Source organism: Podarcis raffonei, chromosome Z, assembly GCF_027172205.1.
Source record: "Podarcis raffonei isolate rPodRaf1 chromosome Z, rPodRaf1.pri, whole genome shotgun sequence".
Taxonomy (NCBI): domain Eukaryota; kingdom Metazoa; phylum Chordata; class Lepidosauria; order Squamata; family Lacertidae; genus Podarcis; species Podarcis raffonei.
In genome coordinates this window covers 47,044,779-47,068,374 of record NC_070621.1, presented here as the reverse complement: position 1 = coordinate 47,068,374, position 23,596 = coordinate 47,044,779, and the positions used below count along the sequence as shown (strand labels likewise).

Genomic DNA, 23,596 nt, shown 5'->3' with positions numbered 1-23,596 from the left:
GGGAAATGTGTGTGCGTCCTATGGAGCGAATGCAGGCTCCTTGGCTTCAGCAATAGCAACGCGAAGCCTCCGAAGCGCAGAGGGAGCGCTCCCAGTCCCACCAGGAGATGCTGGGGACTGAACCTGATGCCTTCTGCATGCTAAGCAGTTGTTCTACCACTGAGCTATGGCCCTAGCTCACAATATTGCTGTCAGGATAAAATGGAGAAGGTGGAGGCTGAAGTGTGTATGCTCTGTGGAGGAAAGGTGGGATAGAAGTATAAGAAGGAATAAAGTATGTAAACTAGCCTTTAAGGGAATAAACTACAGTATATTTTCAACTTACTCTCCTAATAATTTGTATATAAATTATAAAAGTAGTATATAAATTTTGTTAAATAAAAAAAGAGGAAATGTTCAGACTTTCAAACAGTATGTTATGCCTGAGCCTTCATTGCTGAAACTCCCAACAACATTTTCATGCTCACAAACACCTGATGAAGGAACCATTGTGACATAACCCACTCAAGCAGAGTGAAGGGGCAACAGGCTGTCAACAGTGGCAGTAGTTGGGGGCTCCCAGCTATTAAAAAGCCACAGAAAGTCTTTTCATACTGCCTGAGGAATTAATCCCTTATTTAACGTCCATAATTGCTGGATCGATTTAACAGGACTGGAGCTAACATTTGCTTGGATTTGGCACCATTGATAGGGAACTGCCTGCTGCGTCCTCCGCTCTGAAGTCACCCTGGTCTTTGGGCCTCCAGCACCTTCTTCAGCATGTCCAACCCATCTAATAGGCATATGATACTGGTGTTCCACTGGAAGACACCCCTGACAGAGAAGCCGTGCTCTACCATCTCGGCCAGACCTTCTGCCTCTGCACCGGCTTGCAACACTCCTCACATTTCACCCTACTTCACGAGGAGCAAGACACAACCCGCTCCGCTCCAGAGGTCCAGCAGGCACAAGGTGCTGTGATTGCTGAATCTCACTGACCCCAAGTTTTTAAGATCTGTCATTGGCAGCGTTGGCCAGAAGAGAGCCCGCAGGTGTGGCAAGCAAAAGAAGACTCCAGCAGGAACAGGAAAAGGGGTGAGGGCTAGGCTAGAGGCAAGAAGGCTCCAAAGCTATTTGCGGGGTGGGATTGCTTTGGAAGATGCCTTCTCACAATCTCTACCCTTGAACCATGTAAGGTCATAAGAAGTGCCTGCTGGATGAGGCCACATTGGCTTGTCTAGTTCAGCATCCTGTTCTCACAGTGGCCAACCAGAGGCCTGTGGAAACAAGAGCATTCTGTATTCCCTTCCTGCATCTTCCAGCAACTACTGTTCACAAACGTTACTGCCACTGACTGTGGAGGTAGAGCATAGCCATCGTGCCTAGTGGCCATTGATAGCCTTTCCTGCATAAAACCATCCAAGTTGGTGGCCGTCACAGCTTTGTGTGGGATTGAGCTTCCAGAGGGGTAGCTGAGCTGTAGGAAAAACAGGCATTAAAAGCACATTTCTCCCAAAGAATCCTGGGAACTGCAGTTTGTAAAGGGTGCTACAAATTGTAGCTATGCGGTAGAAGGGTAATCTACAGTTCCCAGGATTCTTACAGGGGAGAAGCGATAATGCTTTTAATGTATGGTGTGTACACAGCCTCAAATTAGCTCCACCAGCTCTGTAATATTAGAGCAAAGATTATAATACATATTGTTGTTGTTGTACTTTTATAAATATTATAAAACCCATTCCTGCAAGCCATGTAGTCTGGAATAAACTCAGTCACCCCTCCCTTCATTAATTGTTTCTACTAGGTGGGGAGGGGTGTTGGATCTGCTTCCCTGCCTTGAAGAAAGGCGCAGGTCAGATGTGTGCCCAGACCTGGCCACGCTTCGCAAGAGAGGTGTGTTGGTTCAAGGTGGCCACACAGCCTGCAATTTGCACTCCTTCCTGACGTGTCTTCCCCAAACCCCTTCTTCCAGAGGCTGTGTTGAAGTTTTCCATCACGTGGAACACAAACTCGCGGAACTACCTTGAGGCTCAGGCAGTGGTGGAAACCCTCCTCAAGCATGAGACGCCAGAGAGCCTCTTGCAATATGAAGGGATCAAAGCAGCTGTCGAGTCTCTCCTACCGTACACGGCACTTCCAGAGGCTGGGCCGGTTACTGCAGGCCTCCATGTTCCTTGATTTCATGTGACAAAACATGAAGTTGCCTGACGCCGCCAAGTGGGACGGGGAGATGGACACGTGATGAGCTTTATTTATTTATTTATTTTATTTTATTGAGGACAAATTAGAAAAAAATACAAATATACAAAAAAGGAAAATACATGTAACCAATAGAAAATTAGAAAACATTTTACCTCTTCTGATATTTACAATTATTTGCACCTCTACAAAACAATATTCACAATAAAGAAAAGAAATGAAAGGTAAAACATAAAAGAAAAGAACAAGAAGATAAAGAAAAGGAAGAAATAAGATCAAGAATGAGAATTTTAAAAGTAGATAAGTATTCACTATACACAGCCATTTCCAATCTATATTTATGTTCAATTATGTATTTTCATCATTAATGTCTCGCTTCGTATTTTTTCCCCTCCCTTAATAGGTCACACGCTGTAAAATTTATGTTTTTCAGACCCTTACATGGGTTTTGGATATACCGTATTTTTCGCTCTATAAGACGCACTTCCCCCCTCCAAAATTAAGGGGAAATGTGTGTGTGTCCTATGGAGCGAATGCAGGCTCCTTGGCTTCAGCGATAGCAACGCGAAGCCTCTGAAGCGCACCGACCCCTCTCGCTCTCCAGGCTTCAGATATAGCCACCTGAAGCCTCCGGAGTGCAGCACGAGTTCCCGCTGCGCTCCGGAGACTTCAGGTTCCTTTCAGGAACCCGAAGCCTGCGGAGCGCAGCGGGAACTTACTCTGTGCTCCGAAGGCTTCAGGGATCTTTGAGGCTGGTGGTGGGGGGAAGCGCTGCTTTCCCCTACTGCCATCCCCACAAGCTCGGGGGCAGCAGGAAGGCAACGCGCAGCCTTTGTGCTGCTCCCCGACCTGGTCTTTGAGGCTGGCGGTGGGGGAAAGCAGCGCTCCCCACCCCTGCCAGCCACAAAGAGCAGGTCGAAAGAAACCCAAAGCCTCCGGAGCCCAGCAGGAACTCCCGCCACGCTCCTGAGGCTTCGGGTTGCCTTCACTGAAGCCTGGAGAGCGAGAGGGGTCAGCGCGTAGCGACCCCTCTCGCTCTCCAGGCTTCCAAGGTAGCCCCCTGAAGCCTCCAGCGGGAACTCCTTGGAAAAACGCACCTTGAATGCACAGAACACACCTTGTTTTAGAGGGGGAGAACAAGAAAAAAAAATCTCCCCCTCTCTGCGCAGCGCCCCTTCAGCGAAGCGGCAGGAGAAATGGAAGGGCGCTGAGCAGAGAGGGGGAGATTTTTTTTTTCTTGTTCTCCCCCTCTAAAACAAGGTGCGTCTTATGGTCGGGTGCGTCCTATAGAGCGAAAAATACGGTATTAACTGCAAGCTTTGCTGGCTGTTTAGTGTGTGTGTACTTATTTATCTGTTAAAATATTATTGGACCACATTTTCATCATAAGGCAAAATGCACCATAGAGATTAAAATGAATTTAAATACAACAAACTTAAACAACAAAACAAAACAGCTGATCAATCAAAATGCCACAAAGCACTGCAAACTATTCAAAAGCGATTGGTCTAATAGAACTAATATAGCTCATTTCACTGTGAAACAAACTATCTTTATTACATCAATTGCATTTGCCTAGGAGGGCAAAGTAAACATAAGTCATTTAGCAGTACTCATTTTAAATACATTTTTTAAATCTCACATTTAACAAAGAAGAAAGAAGGAAAATGGATAAGAATGCAATTTAGCTGTTGCAATTTTTTGTAGCAGCGATGACCAGATTTAATCATGGTTGTGTCTGCTTGGTATAAACATCAGAGTGGATCTCCCCCCCAGCTGTTTAGTTGCCATTATCATTCATATCAGTCATCAGCTACTGTACTTGATGCCCTCCAGATTGGCTGATAGGGTAACCATTTATTTCCACGCATCATTGTTTTGGATCTGTTATCAAGGTATGTGAGGGATCACCACGTTTGGAATACTGTGTACAGTTCTGGTTGCCTTCCCTCAAACAGGTCATGGTAGAGTTGCAAAAGGATCAGAAAACAGCAACCACAATGGCCAAGATGATGGGGCGACTCCCCTGTGGAGTTGCAACATTTGAGACTTCTGGGTTTAGAGAAAACGTGAGCAAGAAGTGACGGGACCAAAGTTTGTAAAACCATGCATGGCACAGAGAAAGTGGACAGAGAAAAATTGTTCTCCTCTTTTAACACCAGAAGCTGTGGACATCCAATGGAAATGAATGTTCAGGGCAGATTAAAAGAAAAGTCCTTCACAGTGCACAGTTGGGAACTTGCTCCCACAGGAGGCAGTGATGGCCAACAATTTGGATGGCTTTAAAAGAGGATTCAACAAATTCATGGAAGAGAAGGCTATCAATGTCTACTAGCCAGGATGGTTATGCTTTGGTTCTGTGGTTGAAGGGATCAATGAATCTGGATACTAGTTACTAGAATCCACATGGGCGAAGAATGCTCTTGTGCTTGGGTCATAGCTGTCAATGTTTCCCTTTTTTAAATGGAAACTCCCTTATTCCAAATAGGATTCCTCGCAAGAAAAGGGAAAAGTTGACAGCTATGGCTTGGGTCTTTCTTGATGGTTTCCCATTGGTGCATCTGGTGGGCCCCTATGAGAGCAGGATGCTCGACTAGGTAGGTCATTGGCCTGATCCAGTTGGCTCTTCTTATATTCTTATGCCCCCAGCATCCACGTGCAGGATATGAGAGTCAGGATGGGGGTGATAACGCTGCCTTCTTGTGATTTTATTTAGATACCATGAAGAAGAGATTGATCACCAATGTTGATCAATCAACCCTGACTGAGTCAAACGGAGGGCCCCATGTTGGAAAAGGCTGCCATAAATGAGGAGGGGGAGGGGAAACAGAATCCAGGCAAACTTAGCAAATTCACATTTTCTGAAACCATATGACCTCTGAAACACAGCCATTCTTTGAGATTCTCCACATTTTGTCATGCAGCTCTTTGGGCAAGTAATGTGTTCCAAATTGCAGACACTAGGGTAAAGTGTACATAAATTTTTTTTTAGTGAAAATTATGAAGATGCACTACATTAGGGGAAATTGCTCTGCAAAAATGTGTACATTAAATGTCATACAAATATGAATGTACTAGGAGCGATTCATACTAAAATGCCAACAAATTTTCACAAGGACTTAACAAAAATTGCAAACTGATGTGGAAATGTGGAGAATTTAGTGTTGGATGGGAAAAATGAGAAACTGAACCCAGAATTGACAGACTTGCCCGTCCTTAGTCACCAATGCTTTCTTTCTTTGAAGCCAGGAAGAGGTTGGGGTGTGCGTGAAGAGGAAAGAAAAAAAAGTCTGTCTATGATAGGGGGGAAAGGTGGGGGGTGGGCAGAAGAATGAAGTTGCTGGAGGAGGAACTTGTGACAACCCATGGAAGCGAATGGCAAACGATGAATTCAGGAAATGACTTTGTTGTCGCTGTTGTTGTGGAAGAGGAGTGTGAACAAATGGAAGATGAGTTTCCTCCCCAGGAAGAGGTGGGCAGGCACACACACACACACACACACACACACACACAGAGAGAGAGAGAGAGAGAGAGAGAGAGAGCACTTGTTGCTCTCTTGCGCAGAGTAAGTAGCGAGGTGGTTTTCAAGAGGCTCAGAGAAGCAAGAATTCAGGAGAAAGAGACACATGGACTCTGGTGAGCCTTATCCATCCACAACCCCAAGACCTGCTGGCTTCACCATGAAAGCCTTCACAAGCTTGGTGGCAGTGTTCGTTATCGCACAGCTCGTTGGGACAGTGCTTTTTGGCTTATATCTTCACATGAAGGTGGACAAGGTAAGGCTGCTTCTTCGTTTGCTCTGGTGTCACTCTGTAAGGAAGGGCCAAATTGAGAAGGAAGGGCTTTCACAAGTGTGAGAACAACTTCAGGGTTTACTCTGCAGACCATGGTTGTCAAGACTTCCAAGTTGTAGGATCTGCTGTCTTTTTTTAAACCAGCAAATTGAGATCCAGTAGCTGGAGGAAGATGCACAGAGGGGTGGGGAAAAGAATACACGTAGTTGCATCCAACTAAATTCTCTTCAGAGAAGACCCGTTGAATTTGATGGACATTAAGACAATTAGTCATGTTTAATTTCAATGGGTCTGCTCTGAATAAGACATGTAACAGAGGGAAACAAATAGCAGGCAGATATGATAGATGTACGTATATATAAAAAAGTTTTTCATTATGTAGAGAAAGTCAATAGAGAGATATTTTTCCTCATTCTTTCTCATTATGCTGGAATCCAGCCAAGGACCAAGGTGAGAGTCAAGATAGATAATAGGATATATTCATGTGTAGCTAATTTGGGGCAATTTGCTGCTGAAAAAGTGCTATGATGTCATTACCTCACCTCAGAAAGGATGTTGTAGAGCTGGTAAAATGTTCAGAAAAGGGCAGTCAAAAGAACCAAGGAGGTGGTACGATTCTCCTCTGAGAAAAGGATACAACATTTGAAGCTTTTTAGTTTCAAAAAAATATGACTAAGAGGAGAAGTGATAGAGATATAAAGAATTAAGCGTGGTGCAGAAAAAGTGAAGAGGCAGAATGTTTCTCTAGCCCTCATGCTAGAATTTAGACAGGGGGCAGGCAGGTGTGTGGGACTCCCTGGTCCTGAATGGGGTATCTGTGCCCCTGAAGGACCAGGTGCGCAGCCTGGGAGTCATTTTGGACTCACAGTTGTCCATGGAGGCACAGGTCAATTCTGTATCCAGGGCAGCTGTCTACCAGTTCGATCTGGTATGCAGGCTGAGACCCTACCTGCCCACAGACTGTCTCGCCAGAGTGGTACATACTCTAGTTATCTCCCGCTTGGACTACTGCAATGCGCTCTACGTGGGGCTACCTTTGAAGGTGACCCAGAAACTACAACTAATCCAGAATGTGGCAGCTAGACTGGTGACTGGGAACAGTCGCTGAGACCATATAACACTGGTCCTGAAAGACCTACATTGGCTCCCAGTTCGTTTCCGAGCACAATTCAAAGTGTTGGTGCTGACCTTTAAAGCCCTAAACAGCCTCAGCCCAGTATACCAGAAGGAATGTCTCCACCCCCATTGTTCAACCTAGACACTGAGATCCAGCTCCGATGGCCTTCTGGTGATTCCCTCACTCCAAGAAGTGAGATTACAGAGAACCAGACAGAGGGCCTTCTTGGTAGTGGCACCCGCCCTGTGGAATGCCTGCCCATCAGATGTCAAGGAAATAAACAACTATCTGACTTTTAGAAGACATCTGAAGGGGCTCTGTTTGGGGAAATTTTTAATGTTTGAAGTTTTATTCTGTTTTTAAGGTTGTGTTGAAAGCCGCCCAGATGGGCAGGGAGGGAATGAATGAATGAATAATTATGAATGTTGGGAAGATTCAGGAGAGACAAAGTCCTCCTTCACATAGTCAAAACTATTGAGTTCACTCCCTCAATAATGTAGTAATGTTGCTAGCTTGGGTGTTTTTAAAGATGATCAGACAAATTCATGAGGCTTCAGTGGCTATTAGCCATACTTAGTTAGTTTATTTAAAGAGTTTTAATCATTGGCATTTCTTCCTTCTTAAAATAATAATTTTTATTTCTTTGCCGCAGAAGCAAACTAACACATAACCATGTAAGCAGTAACAGAAGCACAGACGGTGCATTTTTGGTTATAGACATGTTATAGACATGCAGTTACATTTAGCAAGAGTCATATGTAAGATTCTTGCTGTATGTAACTGAATATGTAAGACAAGTCTATGTAGCACTACTGCAATGAGGAGTGAGTCGCGGGAGGAGTTGCTTATATGACTCTCCCAATTTATATAATCAGAAAATGGGAAGCAGTCTGCCTCAGAACTGTCTGATTTGGTTTCACCCCAGATTACATGTCTGGATCTGACCAGATGTTCAGAAAAAGCAACGTTCCATACATTCGTAAGGTTCCCACATAGGAACCTTCGTTGATTTCCAGTGTTTTTCATTAGCATTTGTAAGCTGTGTACATAAATTAACACCATAAGACAACAGTAAAAATTAATCATAAAACCAAATTCCCCGTTTGTGGAATGTTCTCCCCAGAGAGGCTCGCCTGGCACCACCATTACATATCTTTAGCTGCCAGGTGAAAGTATTCCTCTCTACCCAGGCCTATGGCCGTTAAGCAATCTATGGCCTGTTAAATACTTATGTGGAGGGGGGGGCTGTTATTATGGTTTTTATTTTATTTTATTTATTAATTTATATATCACACTATACCCAGAGGTCTCAGGGTGTTTCACAGAACAAAATCAAAATATAAAACCACAAAATATATAATAATAATAAAAATAATGAAGGTGCCACGTGAACTTCTCTGGGGAGAACATTTCACAGACAGGGAGCCACTGCAGAGAAGGCCCTGTTCTTGTGTTGCCACCCTCCGGATCTCTCGAGGAGGAGGCACATGAAGAAGGGCGTCAAGAAGATGAACTCAGGGTCTGGGTAGGTTCATATGGAAAGAGGTGGTCCTTGAGGTATTGCAGTCCTGAGTCGTTTAAGGCTTTCAAAACCAGCACTTTGAATTGGACCTGGAAACTAATTGGTAGCCAGTGCAGTCAGACCAGGATCAGTGTAATATCCTCAAACTGTCTTGCTCTGGTGAGCAACGTGGCAGCTGAATTCTGCAGTAACTGAAGTTTCCGAACCGTCTTCAGAGGCAGCCCTACATATAACGCATTGCAGTAATCTACCCTTGAGGTTACCAGAGCATAGACAACAGTAGTTAGGTTATCCCTGTCCAGATAGGGGCGTAACTGGGTCACCAGCCAAAGCTGATGGAAGGCACTCTGAGCCACTCATCATTTTATCCTTATGCTGCGTATTATTATGCTCTGTATTGTGCTTTTATGATTTTGCTACATAAATTATGATGGTGGGATCTTCGGATAAAGAGCAGTATATAAATAGTATAAATAAATAACGAAAAAATAATATAATCCTGAGCACTTCCTTTAAATGCCTGCTGGTATCAGAAAGTCTTCACCATGCGCCTGAAGTTCAGCAAGGAGAGTGGCTGTCCAGTCTGAGTTGGGAGGAAGTTCCACAAGCTTAGGGGATACAACACTTCATGCACAATGGCTATGCACCATCTCCTGCATTGGAGGGTGTATGCCCCCCCCCAATGCCAGTTGCTAGGAATCCTAGAATCACAGAACTGTAGAGTTGGAAGGGACCCCAGAAGTCATCTAGTCCAAACCCTTACAATGCAGGAATCCTGCCCACAGCTTTCCTTCGGTGAACGGACCCATTGTGCCCTAATGCTCACAAGTGTGGGGAGTGCTGTTGAGTGCAGGTCTCACTTTCATTTAGTTGACCAGGATGATAGACTAGGTGGGATTTTGGCCTGATCTAACAGGTTCTGCTCATGTTCTTAGCTTTAGGGTATGTGTGTGGGGGATTGGATAAATTAATGGGGGAAAGGAAGCATATCAATGGCTCTAACCATCACTCAGAGATTGTTGAAATATTAAGCTGTATATAAATGCTTTTAAATAGATAAATATTGGGGCCAGATTTTACACAGTGCTGAACATGACATTTGTATTTGGGGACTAGTGATAATTTCTCCTCTTCACATTTTAATGTAAACCTGCCTCATCTGCACGTCCCAAACACATGAGCGAAATGAAACAAAGCACTCCTTCGATATTGGGCACTTTCTTGAGTTTTGTGGTGCAGTTCCTCAACCAAGCTCTCTGCACAAAAAGCAGTATATTTGTGAAAACAATGCAGAAAACTCTATTGTATTATGGGGAAATTGTTTGCAAAAACATGTACATTAGGCAAAACTGCATTTGAGAATGTGCCTGTTAGCAGAAATTTGCACTAAAATGCTTATGAATTTTCATAAAGTCTTGAAAAAAATGCAAACTGATAAGGCAGAGGAGGAAAAGGTTAAACCCTCCTCACACTTTGCAGCCCCCAAACACAATTCCTCCACACACACACATGCACACACACACACACACAATTCCCATTACGAGGTAAAACCTCCATGATCAGAGGCAGTCTGCCCCTGAATGCCAGTTCCTAGGTAGTCACAGCAGAGGAAGGGGTTTTGACTTCCTGCTCTTACTTGTGAGCTGTTAAGAGACATCTAGCAGGTCCTTGCTGGAAGAAGGCTAGAATAGATTGGCCCTTGGTCTGATTCAACAGGGCACTTAAAAAACAAACACATACCAAAGCATTTATTTCTTTATATTTAGGAAAGGATGTGGTACACCATTTTCCCCTCTCCGAGTGTAGGTGGAGAAGAAATCTTAGTTCGCTTCATGAGTATAGAAGTATTGCCTCTTATTTATCATAGAATTATAGAATTGGAAGGGACCCTGAGGATCATCTGGTCCAACCCCCTGAGACGCAGGAACAGGCAGCTGTTCCAAACAAGGATTGAACCTGCAACCTTGGCATTATCAGCACCATGCTCTAACGAACTGAGCTATACAGCAATGGCATAATAGTGTATCGGTCTATAGTGTGCCATGTGTCTGTGACTGGAATTAACCATCCAGGGATGGAATAAGCCCTTGCCACTTTGCTTATTAGTCTAGTGAATAAAAACATTATTTTGCAAAGCTGCAAAGTCTTTCTTGTATATTTGTTTGTTCAGTTACTTTGCCAAAGTGTTTGGCCAGATAAAATTTTGCCCATTTTTGTATTGAACCTCCATTTTCACCTTTCCATTCTTTTGCAATTATGGCAGGGCACTTCTGAAGACCTTTGGTAAGGACCAGTGAGAAATTAAATTGGTTTGCAGCTAAATGAAACAATATACACAGTGAAACACAGCTTTCTTTCAACCCACACGTCTCTGAATTTTGCAATGTAGTTCTCCAGCCAAGTAATGTGTAGATATGCTCAGGCAAAGTGTGCATTTATTAGTAAATAATTGCATATAAATATGCATTATATTAGGAGAAACTGCTTTGCAAAAACATGTACATTAGACAAAACTGCGTTCAAGAATGTGGCTGTTTGGAGTAATTTGCACCAAAATGCTTCAGAATTTTCATAAAGTCTTTTTAAAAAATGCGAACTGATATGGAAATGTGAAGAACTTAAGATTGGAAAAGTGAGAAATTGAAGCTGGTATCCCTATTCTTGTGTTTCTAACCCACCTCTTTCAACTCTCTCGTGTGACTCTGACGGGAGAAAGACCCACCAGGAGTTCCAAGCATCCCAAGGGAACGAGCTCTGTGTTCCAGGACATGAAGTAGTTACTTCTGTGCTCACAGGCAGAATGGCTGACTGGAACATTGGGCATCAGCAGGTGGATCATGACCAGCAGCCAGTTCACATAAATGGGGGCACCGCAGTGGCAACTGTGAGAACCCACTGGAGAAAGCAGTGGTCTGCTGCGGTAATTTTACATGCTGCTTTTAATCACATTTTGGGTGGTCAAAAGACTGCTTTAAGTTCACGTACTTAAAACAAGTGCTTTACTTACCTCAAAACATGATGTGCCTGTCCTGTTGCACTCGGGGGCCCTTTTTGCTCATTCTGCTGTTTGCAGACCACAATGTCTGCCCCAAAGTCTTACTCTGATGGCGCCATTTAGGGAAAGCTGGAGACAGACTGTGGAGAGGAGAAAAGCTTGCTCTATAGAGATAAAAATATCAAACATTAAAAATATTTCTGTACCTTGGGTTACAGTCGCTTCAGCTTACAGATGCTTCAGGTTACAGACTCCGCTAACCCAGAAATAGTACCTCGGGTTAAGAACTTTGCTTCAGGATGAGAACAGAAATCGTGCAGCGGTGGCGGGAAGCCCCATTAGCTAAAGTGGTGCTTCAGGTTAAGAACAGTTTCAGGTTAAGAACGGACCTCCAGAACGAATTAAGTTCTTAACCCATGGTACCACTGTACTATGCTTCTATCCCGTGCAAGATGAGGGGAGGGATGGGGGAGCAATTTGATTCAGTTTGCATATAAAGGCCAACCTTTGCAATTTACACTTTCTGAGACAATATGTGAAGAGGATCACAGCCGCCCTTTGAAATCTGAATTTTACGACGCAGTTCTCCAGCCCAGGTATGTCTATTGAAGTGCACATTTAAAATGCATATATTAGAAAAGAAAAGAAAACATTCAAGAATGCATTATATGTGGGGATATTGCTGTTCAAAAAATGTGTACAGTAAGGAAAGTTGCATACAAAAACTGTGCCTGTTTGGGGAAATTCACACTAAATTTTTGATGGATTATCACGAGGACCTTTAAAAATAAATAAATTTGCAAAATGATTTAGAGACATGTAGAAGTAAATGTAGGATTGGAAACACAGGAAACTGAAATCCCTAACTCAGGGAGGTTTATAAACATTGCTTATACATAATGGTGGTACAAAACAAAATGAGATGGTACAATAGGGGGACATTTCTCTGAAATAAACCAGCCACTTTCAATAGCCTGAATAAAGACTAGGGATGGATCTGTCACTTTCAGTTCTCCTGCTTTCACATTTTCCATTCTTAAAATCATATTTCTGCAGCAATTTGCAATTTCTTTTTGTTTTTTTAATCCTCGTGAAAGTTCACCAGCATTTTAGGGTGAATTTATCTGAAAACACATTTTTGTATGCAATTTTGACTAATGTACACATTTTAGCAAGCAATTTTTCCCTATATAATGAAATGTCAGTATGTTATTTTCACTAACATCTGTATTTTTCCTGCCAACTTATATTTTAAGCATTGGTTTGTCAGAGAATTGTGTCATAAATTTCAGAGAAGTACGAATTTCAAAGGCTGGTTGTGTGTCAGAAAGTGTGGATTAGGCAGGTTCACCATTAAATATGTACTGAACTGAATTTCTTCCGCCATCCCTAGTGAAGAGGTATATGTTTAGCCAGTGGCATACCATGGGTTGGCAGCATACGGGGCATGGCAATGATCAGTCCCTCTAACCTCCTTATGGCATTGCGTGGTGGGCAACAGGTGGACCTTGCTGTACACCTTGGCCAGCCATTCCTCATGGAGGTTCCATGCCAGTTGCCACATTCACCCTCTTCGCTTGGCAAGATCTCAGGTGGGGGGTGGTGGTGGTGGAGTTCCTGTCACAGAGGGTGACAGAAAACAGGCTGAGACGCCAAGCGAAGCCCTTCCTGCCTGTCTGCCTCTCCTTGGCCACACAGTGCGAGGATGGGCACTGGCAGGTCCCGGTTGAGTGGGTGACTGCCCTCTCCATTTCTCCCACCATGGGGTGTGCACCTTGCCTAAAGACACACACCAGGAGAGAGGCCCCAGGGAAGGGCCAGCGTGGGCCAGGGCTGGGCTCTGGCCAGCAGGAGTTCCGCCCAGGAGCAAGTGTCCCTTTGCTGGCCTCATGGGGAAGAAGCCACTGCACAGCCCCAAAGGCCCAGCCCGGGCAAAGCTCATGTTCCCATGGCTCCAGAAGGTGGCAGCCACGTGGTCTTGGTGACAGAGCCTGTCATGGGAGCACCTGGTTAAGCCCCCCTCAGTATTCTTTGCCCGGGGCTATGACCTTCCTTGCCCCCCATGCTACTCCACTGTGTTTAGCTCCCAAGTCATTTAGGACTTGATAAATTAATCAGCCTCTCTACCCCTTTCAAAAGACATTCTGTTGTCTTACTAAATTTGCTCAGGAACAACTAATGAGGGATCATCACCTGGTATAAAATCTAACAAATCATTCCTCAAAACCTACATATAAAAAAAAGGCTGCAGATTGTTGATGAGGCAGGACTTCTCTTTGCAGAAGCCATACTAATTCTTCTGCAATAAGACTTGTTCTTCAACATGCTTAACAATTTTATCTTTAATAATATGGTTGGCATCTGTCTGTCTCAGGAGACAATTGAGGAGCGTGTCTTTGCAGTGAAGTCAAACTAATTTTTTAATAATACTTCCCAACCATTTAATAGGGGTTAAGCTACTTAACAGGGACGCGGGTGGCGCTGTGGGTAAAAGCCTCAGTGCCTAGGACTTGCCGATCGAAAGGTCGGTGGTTCGAATCCCCGCGGCGGGGTGTGCTCCCGCTGCTCGGTCCCAGCGCCTGCCAACCTAGCAGTTCGAAAGCACCCCCGGGTGCAAGTAGATAAATAGGGACCGCTTACCAGCGGGAAGGTAAACGGCGTTCCGTGTGCTGCGCTGGCTCGCCAGATGCAGCTTGTCACGCTGGCCACATGACCCGGAAGTGTCTGCGGACAGCGCCGGCCCCCGGCCTCTTGAGTGAGATGGGCGCACAACCCCAGAGTCTGTCAAGACTGGCCTGTACGGGCAGGGGTACCTTTACCTTTACCTTAAGCTACTTAACCAGCCAGCAATGTTTCACTTTTTCTTTTAAAAACGGTGTTGTGCTGGCTACCTTCCAAGTGCAGCCCTCTAATATTGATACCAATTTATTGATTGATTGATTTAATGCATTTATATCCTACCTTCCCCCCCGAAGGAGCTCCAGGTGGGATGCATGGTCCCCCCCCCATTTAATCTCCATAACGACCCTCCCAGATAGGCTAAGCTAAGTGACTGGCCCAAGGTCACCCAATGAGCTTCATGGCTGAGTTGGGATTTGAACCCTTGTATCCCAGGTTCTAGTCCAGCCCTGTAGGTACAGTTCCCATACCACATGATTAGAAAATCAGCAGTTTATATTTGGGTTAAGAACTCTTGAATAGATGCCATCTGGGCTCTGTGACTTTTTTATTTTTAATCTGTCTCTGAGCCGTTAAATTCCATCCTTTGTCATCTTTGTCTACCTCAGTTCTTTAGACATCCTTCCTATATATATATATATATATCAGTTGAGGTGGGCGGTGTGAAAATCTTCCATAGTGAAGAAAAACTCGAAGAATTCATTCAGTTTCTCTGCAACCTCCTTATCTTCCTTTAGCATGCCTTTCACTCCTTTGTCATGTAACAGTCCAACTGCCTCCCTGAATGATTTCCTGTTTTTCACATATTTAAATAAATGTTTAGTGGTGGTCATTAAAAAAAGAAAAAGAAAAGAATGCTCCTCAAATTCTTTTGTTAGTTTGTTTGCCTCCTACACATCTGGGCAAGTCTAAAATCCACAGTGCAGGCAATTATCCTCTTGGGGCCCACCAAAATGTGTGACCAAGCTTTTGAGTTCTCCAAAATTCTTTATCAGACTGGCTGTTGAGCAAAGCAGGATTTTTGCTTATTTTTATTTTTGGCAGGTGGGGTGGGGGGTGGGAGCTGGGAGGAAGAAACTGTCATGGTGTTATAGCCATAAAGCCCTCAATAGCTTAGGGTACCTAAAGGACAATTCTTTACAAGAATCCAATTCTGTCTTCATTCCTTGCTTTGACTGGTGGTGAGTTCTGGAGAACTTGAAAGCATCCTCATTATTTTGTTGGCCCTTAGCAAGGAACTGCCCTACTATGGATTTTCCCCCATTCTTCTTATGTGCTAAATATGACTACTTCGGTTTCTTTTAATTTTTGCTAGGCTCCAGTTTTCTGATGGAAGCTTTCTCCTTGCCTTCAAGCACATTGTCATCCTTTTGGATTTGATGGGATATTTCCTAGTCTGTGGTTTACACAGGGGCGGCAGATCCTGATGTAGATCATTATTCCCCGCTTGTTGCTGATGTAGATCTTCACTTGCCCCTTCTTCCCTGACAGGGAGAGGGGGCACCATTTTGTGGTTAGCCTCAGGTGCCAAAATGTCTTGGGCCGGCTGTGCCCCTGCCATACAGAAACATAGGTGCCCTGATAGCTCACACTCACCCTTAATCCAACCCTCATAAGGGTTTTGACTGTTTAAGAAAGAGAGAGAAACCCACTTCCTTTTCAGGATTTCAGTATAAACTCAAATGATTGCAGATTCATCATGAACAAGCTATGGCCATAACCCAACGGACTCTTCCCTTTCCAGATAAATTTTGAAATATCTTTTTGCCGTTGTTTACAGCAGGCTGCATTACTTATCACAGGAATTGTCTGAAACAAGAACAACATTTTTGGCAATACATTCATCTTAATTGCCACAATTCTTCCTAGTAATGATAAATTCATTCTACCCCAAATTTTTGATTCCTTTTTATTTCATTCCAATATTTCTCATAATTGTCCTTGGAGGGGTCCGTTTCAACATGGCGCCGAGGTAAGACGCGCTTACCGGTGCTCTTTGGATTTCTTTTAATCTTCTTTTAATCCTTTATATTTTATCTTAACTGACCCAGTCAGTCTTTGAAGCATTTTATAATTGCTGCAGCTACATGCTATGGCAACTTTCTGAGAGATTTGGCCCTGCTCCAGATTGCTGCAGACTGCTCCTTGTTTCTCTCTTATCAGCGGGCCGGCCTCGGCTGCTAAAAGAGAAGAGAACGCCATTATCCTAGTTGGAGAGAGGGCTTAAGAGGAAGACGCTGTGTGGTGTTTAAATCCTGGATAAGTCATCGTTTGTGCCCAGGCTGCTGTCATAGAGGGCTGAGAGAGGCCAGTGGAGCCAGGACATTTGGCACCCTACCCCCTAGACATCTTGAGGCTGTCCTTGTGAAAAGCTTCTGCAAACTGGGTCTGAGGTGTCCACGAAAGACTGATGTTGTAAGTGGATTTTACCGCAGTGGAGAGGAAAACTTCACTATTATTATCCATCCAAGGAGCTTTCACCCACGGTGCCATCTTCTGGTGGTCTTAACTATCTTATTTGTGTGTCAAATGTTATGTTATTTTAAGAATCGTATAATCCTTGGCATGAGGAAAGTATGGGTCAGAACAAACGCTTGAGAGACTTTGACGAGCCCCTATCATCCCCTAAACCAAAACTATCAAGGTTGGTGCCACACCGGAATAGAAGAGGGAGTGACAATGCTGAGCATTGCTTTGCGGTGGAAACCCAAAATCGCTTCCTACCTCTAATTGATTTAGAAGCCACTCCAACTCTGAAAACTCAAAATCTTTCAAAAGTAAAGCCTGTAAAGGAGTATATGAAAGAAAAACTCTCAACACAGGATGATGGTTTAACATCTGATATGGGGGAGTTCCCCAGTTTTGAGCAGTTACACTTAGTAATTAAGACCCTTCACTGTATCTTTAAAAGGCTGGATGAGGTATCTTCACAATTATCCAATATCCTGCTGAAAGTTGAAAAACTTGAATCAACAACACAATCTTCAGTTTGTGAGGTCAAAAACTTATTGCCTCACCCCAATTCAGATAAAAGAAAGGAGACTAAAATTAAATATATCTTAAATTCCCAATTGAATAATCAGATGTTAACTCTGCAACCCAAGAAAAGTTGCCTTTCTGTCAGGTCGGAAATAGGAAGATGGTCATCGCTAGAAGGGGCTAAAGACTGTTTAAGCAAACTTTTAAAAATTAAGAAAAACCAGATTGACCTATATGCGGTGATGCCCCAGTTCCGACAGACCAACTTCTTGAAGGTGATACTTGCGTTCCACTCTGAAAAGATACCATCTATTATTGTTAGGCGGAAAACGCTTTTGTCCATGGCCGATATCGTAGCAACGAGGGTTTTTGCAGATAGCAAGATCAAACCCCTTCTAAATAGGTGCCCTGGTGGTGAGGATATTAGGACAAGAGACTCTGCCTTACTTCAAAATACTGTCAGGCCCCACTGCAATGATTCTGCAGCGTGCCATTCTCGACCAATCTCGATACCCTCTCAAACAGCCATATATGAGGACGGAAAACTGCAGACTGCCCTTGATGAAAGGGAACTTATTGATTCGTTCAGAGCCCTCCCTCCGAAAGAACAGTCGGTGATGATGCAAAGATTTGACACGCTTAAATCGCAGCTTTTGCAAGTCCAACACAGAGGGGAAGATACTAACAATGCTTCAAACAACCCCACTTGGGTTCGCCGGACAGAAGTGGTCGACCTTCTTCAGCTCAGCCCCACTTTGAAAACAAAAACCATCCTGCAAGACTCAAATCTTCAAGTTGTTTCTGCCCCCAGTGCTATTCCACGAGATGACCAGGCTCTGCCATCCTCACTTAACCTTCATCTACATCCATCGACCAACACACTTCAGGACGAAACTCTGATTTCCCTGCCTGACTCAAATCCCTCTTTAACTCACTCATCTATGCCAGAGCTAGAATCTTCTTCAGTTTCGACCAGATATAGAAGTAGTCCACAAGTGATGCCCCTGAGAGAGTCTTCCGCAATCACCGCCCCCGTGATGTCCCCTCAACTACCTTCTTTAAAGGAAAATGTGAATGTTACACCTCGGGATCCGTCGTCGGAAACGATTGAAGACCCGATGGGACGCATCAATAAAATCATCCTAATGCCTGATGATAAATCTGCTAGAGGGTTTCCTCCGACGGACTTAATTTCTCCCTCTCTGGGTATTTCTCTGTCAAGTTGTACAAAGAATTTCGAAATGAAGAGACTTCCTGTTCAGGGATCTATTTCTAGTAGATCATCCTTGGTGTTCCAACAGTCGAACCAAATTGTTAAAGATTTTAATTTGGAGGGCTCCTCACAGTTACCATCTTCCCAATGTAAAATAACTGATTTTTTTGTTACATCTTCTGTCTCTTCCAGAGAGTCTGCCCCTCCTTCGCTTTGACTGTTAAAAGAACAACACAGAAGTCCCCAGCTAGCAGTCCTAAGTTGGAATATTGCTGGCTGGAAAAGGAAAAGATTAGATCCCGAATTTTTGTCCTATATAAACTCTTTTCAGATAATCCTTTTGCAAGAAACATGGGAAGAAGATAAAATAGATATAAATGGCTTTGAACTGATATCACTTCCAGCTAGTCCCTCCCAAAAAGGTGGCCGGTCCAGAGGTGGTCTTGCAATCGCCATATCGCTTAAAATGAGCGCTAAACTCTCGCTAGTTCAGACTTTTCCTCCTTTTGTCTTTACAGGTCTGATTTCAAGCAAAAAATTCTCCCTATTAATCACCAATGTTTATCTTCCTCCAGGTGGTCTTATATTGGACCTCCATTATAGATGGGATTCTCTGGAAGATCATTTATTGGCATGCTATGTTATGTACCCTAATATTCCATCGATAATGGGTGGTGACTTTAATGCACGTACAGCCGCCAATTGGGATGGGATAATCAAGGCCAAGTGGTGGGTACCTCCCCCCTACCCAAAATCTGATTTAATCTCTTTTACATCAAGAAGATCTAAGGACATCAGAGTGAATGAGGCGGGAGTCCTTCTTTATCAATTGGCCATTCGTATGAATTTGAACATTCTGAATGGCAATTGCCCTCCGGACGTGCCAGGAGAATTCACTCATTTGGGCACAACATCAAATAGTGTCCTAGACTACCTTCTAGTTTCAGAAGACCTATTCTCAAACTTCTTTTATTTTAAAGTAGACAATGTACAATCCAGTGACCACCTACCTCTAGCGGCCAAGCTAACGCTTGACTGGTACCCGGTTAGCGGTTCACACCCAATTCATGTAGGTTTAAATGCCGCAGCTCAAGTAAGAAGCATTAAATGGTCTATGAAACAGGCTCAAAAATACACAGAATTCTTCCAGAGGAATACCTCCGAACCCCTTATTGTTTCAGTGGCGGAGTTGTCTGAACCAAATAGGATATTGGAGTGGTTCTCCCACCTCTCTGTAGATTTAACTAGCTTCTTTACGATGCCGACTCACCTGGTTAACCGAGATCAACCCAGGTTCGGTGCACCTTGGTTTGATTCCAAATGTAAGCAAGCTAGACTCTCTCTCTGTTGTATCTACAACAGATATAAATCTTCTGCAGCTGAAACTCTTCCCCCAGAGTACTTGCAGGCCAAAATTGCTTACAAACAGGCACAGAAGTCAGCCAAGCATGAATGGCAGCTAAGACGTTGGCAAGCGCTGATTGCTGCCTCTAAGCTTCGCAGTTCTCGTGGTTTTTGGAATTTAATCAACAAAAGATCGAGGAAATACCCATTGACGGTTATACCAGCCCTGACATGGGAACAATTTCTAAGAAAATATTTCTCCCAGTTATCTCTAACATTCATTCTGATACTCTTTCATGTCACTTGCCCATATGGCCAGATACTGACCCGGAGGAAATAGTTGATTTAATTGCTAAACTGAAAACTGATAAAGCCCCAGGGCCCGATCTGATCCCGGCGGAAGCTATTAAACAACACCCAGCATGGTGGGCCAAAATTCTTGCAAAAATCTTTGATGCAATTAATGCCATGGGCCAGATACCTAGATCATGGAAGGAGTCCATCATAATTCCTATATATAAAAAAGGACCACCAGAGGACCCAGGAAACTATCGTAATATCAGTTTATTATCAATCATCGGAAAAATCTATACTCGCTTCCTGCTAACCAGACTAACCCAATGGGCCGAAGATTCCAATCTGATAGGCCATGAACAGGCCGGGTTTAGACCAAATCGTGCTTCTATCGACCATGCAATAATTCTATATCATTTGGCGCGGAAGTATTCTTCCCCCACTCATGGTCTTCTATGTGCCGCTTTTATAGACCTGAAGGCGGCTTTTGACAGTATCTCTAGAGAGCTGCTATGGGAAAAAATGGCAAAGTGGGGCATAGATAAAAGGCTGTTGTGGCTTATGATCAAATTACATGAAGGGAGGCCGCTAGGGTGAGGTTAACACCTGAGGGCGATCTCACAAACTCTGTACCAATAAATAAGGGGGTACGACAAGGGTGCATCCTTGCCCCCTATCTCTTTAACCTCTATATTAGTGACATGAGAACTCCCCTAGTTGAGGCCCAAACCACCATTCATGCACCCAGGCTTGCAGACTATCGCTGCCCCTTACTATTGTACGCTGATGATGCGGTGATCCTCTCATATTCAAGAATCTGTTTGAGGAGGGCCTTTAAGATCTTCGCGTTATATTGCCAAACAAATTTACTTACTATTAACCATTCCAAATCTAAAGTCCTAATTTTTTCCAGGAGTCGTAAATTGTATAGGTGGGAACTCGAGGAGAAGCCAATTGAACAGGTCTACAAATTTCAATATCTAGGAATTTACTTCCAGCATAATATGGGATGGAAAGCGCATATCACATACTTACAAAATAAGGGCAAAGCCCTTATCTACGCTCTATTGCGCTTTTTCTTTACAAAGGGGGCTATGCATGTTCCATCTGCCTTAAAAGTTTATAGTGCAAAAGTGGTTGCAACTATGGCCTATGCGGTCCCTTTATGGGGCGCTTTTGTAAACCTCATGCCTCTGGTGACATTGCAAAATCTTTTTCTCAGATGCCTTTTGAAACTACCCTCCTGTGTAAGCAACTCGGCTATTCGCTTAGAACTTAAGACCCCCTCCTTAGAGATCCTGATGTAGAGACATGCCTTTAATTACTGGCTGTCCCTTTGGCATAAATTGCCCAATTACCATCTTATTCAGTGCCTTTGGAGAGATGATTTTACCAGCCCATGGGCAACAAAAATCCATTCCAAACTGTTGTCTTATGGAATCTCGCCTTCCAATATACTAAATTTAGATCTAATTACAGCAAAAAAGGTCATCAAACAAAGATTGGAGGAGGTTGATTTGCAACAAAATCTTACTACAGGTGGAGGTACATGTTCCCCGATAAATCAGGGCATTACATTTATGTCCCAGATACCTCGATATCTGTCTACCTTATCGGTTGCGTCGCATAGATTCGCTTTTGTTAGAGCCAGATTTAATGTGTTCCCCTCAAATGTGCTGAGCAATAGATTTTCTAACGGCAAAACCTCTGTTTTATGTGCATGTGACAACAAATCAATAGAATCCCTTTATCATATCTTGTTTAATTGTCCTTTATATATTGTTCCCCGATCAAGGATTCTGAGTTCAATCATTTTGGAAACTGTTGCTAAACCACCTGAATTACATCTAGCCTATCTACTCCAGGACATTGACTCTTATAGAACATTACAGGTTGCCAGATTCCTGAATTCAGTTCTTTCATATAAAAGACTTCATGGAATGCTGCATGACTATTAAAAATCTAGTAAACTCTATCCACCATCTTTACATTCAAGGCCACAATATGGTACATCTAGAGATTGTATGTAACGTGAAGGAGATTATGCGTTGAAATATTTTAGTTGATATTTTAGAATGTAAAATGCTATTTTATTTATTGATTGGTTTTACCTTGTGGGCTTATAGCCGAATAAAGTATTATCTATCTATCTATCTATCTATCTATCTATCTATCTATCTATCATCTATCTATCTATCATCTATCTATCTATCTATCTATCTATCTATCTATCTATCTATCTATCTATCTATCTATCATAATTGTCCTTATAGATATTAACATTCCTAGTAGAGAGCCAAATTCCCAAATATTTAGCTCTTTTGTGAATCTCTGTCTCTGTAATTTGAGTTAACTCTTTCTTATCTTTTTCTAATAATTTAGTCTTGTTTTTGTTTATTTTAAAACCAGCAACTTGCCCAAACTCCTGCACAGGGAGAGAATTTTTTGGTTTTTCCACTGTAATAATCAGGTCATCAGCATATGCTCTCAGTTTATATGAGCTTTTCCCTACCTTAATTCTTTTAGTATTTTCTTCTGCTCTTATATTTCTCGCCAAGGCCTCCAGGACTAAAATAAAAAGCAATGGTGATAGCGGACATCCTTGTCTTGTTGCCTTTTGTATTTTACATTCGTCCGTCACCACCTGATTGACAATTAATTCTGCTTTTTGATCTGAATATATTGCCTGTATTCCTTTTATGAAATTTTCTCCAGAATCCATTATTTGAAGAACTTTTTTCATAAATTCCCAATAGACATTGTCAAAGGCCTTTTCTGCATCTATAAGCATAATTGCTGCTTGTTTTTCATTTCTCACTTCCAGGTATTCTAAAATATCGATATTTCTCATGTTATCTTTCATTTGTCTCCCTGGAAGAAATCCTGCTTGATCATGATGAATGTATTCTTTCAAGATTATTTTCATCCTGTTAGCCATTATATGTGCAAACAATTTCTAGTCCTTATTTAATAATGAAATTGGCCTATAATTTTTATTTAAGTTGGATCTGCCTCTTGTTTAGGAATTAATGTTATATATGCCTCTTTCCATGTCTCTGGGACCTTACCAGGTCTTAAAATTTCATCTTTACTTCCTGTAATGGTATTGATAATTGTTTATATAATATATGATAACATTTAGCTGATAGTCCATCTGGTTCTTGCAATTTCCCAGTCGGGTGTCACATTTTTATAACACACTTTTAACATTATAACTGCCCAGTGTAGATCAGTCTCATGTCTGAAATTAGGGTGTGAAGCCACTGTAATTTACGCAGATATCTTGCCCACTATAAGCATTTCCCACCTTTGCCAAATGACCCTCCCCTCCATTAACAGGTGTTACCTAGAGGCATTTCCATTGTGAAATCACTTCAAATTTGGTTGGTGCTATTAATTCACATTATGTTTTAGGGGGACAACTGTGGTTCAGTGCACTGCTTTGCATGCAAAAGGTCTCAGGGTCTGGGTAGCAGCCGTG

At 43.0% G+C, this 23,596-nt stretch overlaps 1 protein-coding gene across 1 annotated transcript in view; it reads left to right on the top strand.

Annotated features, from left to right (window-relative positions):
- Positions 1-5,794: 5,794 nt before the first annotated feature.
- CD40LG (CD40 ligand) overlaps positions 5,795-23,596 on the top strand; it is a 33,963-nt gene continuing 16,161 nt past the window's right edge. The window contains exon 1 of the mRNA XM_053373251.1: positions 5,795-5,954. Within this exon, the coding sequence (XP_053229226.1) occupies positions 5,805-5,954 (150 nt within the window). The 5' untranslated portion in view covers positions 5,795-5,804. The remainder of the gene's footprint in view (positions 5,955-23,596) is intronic.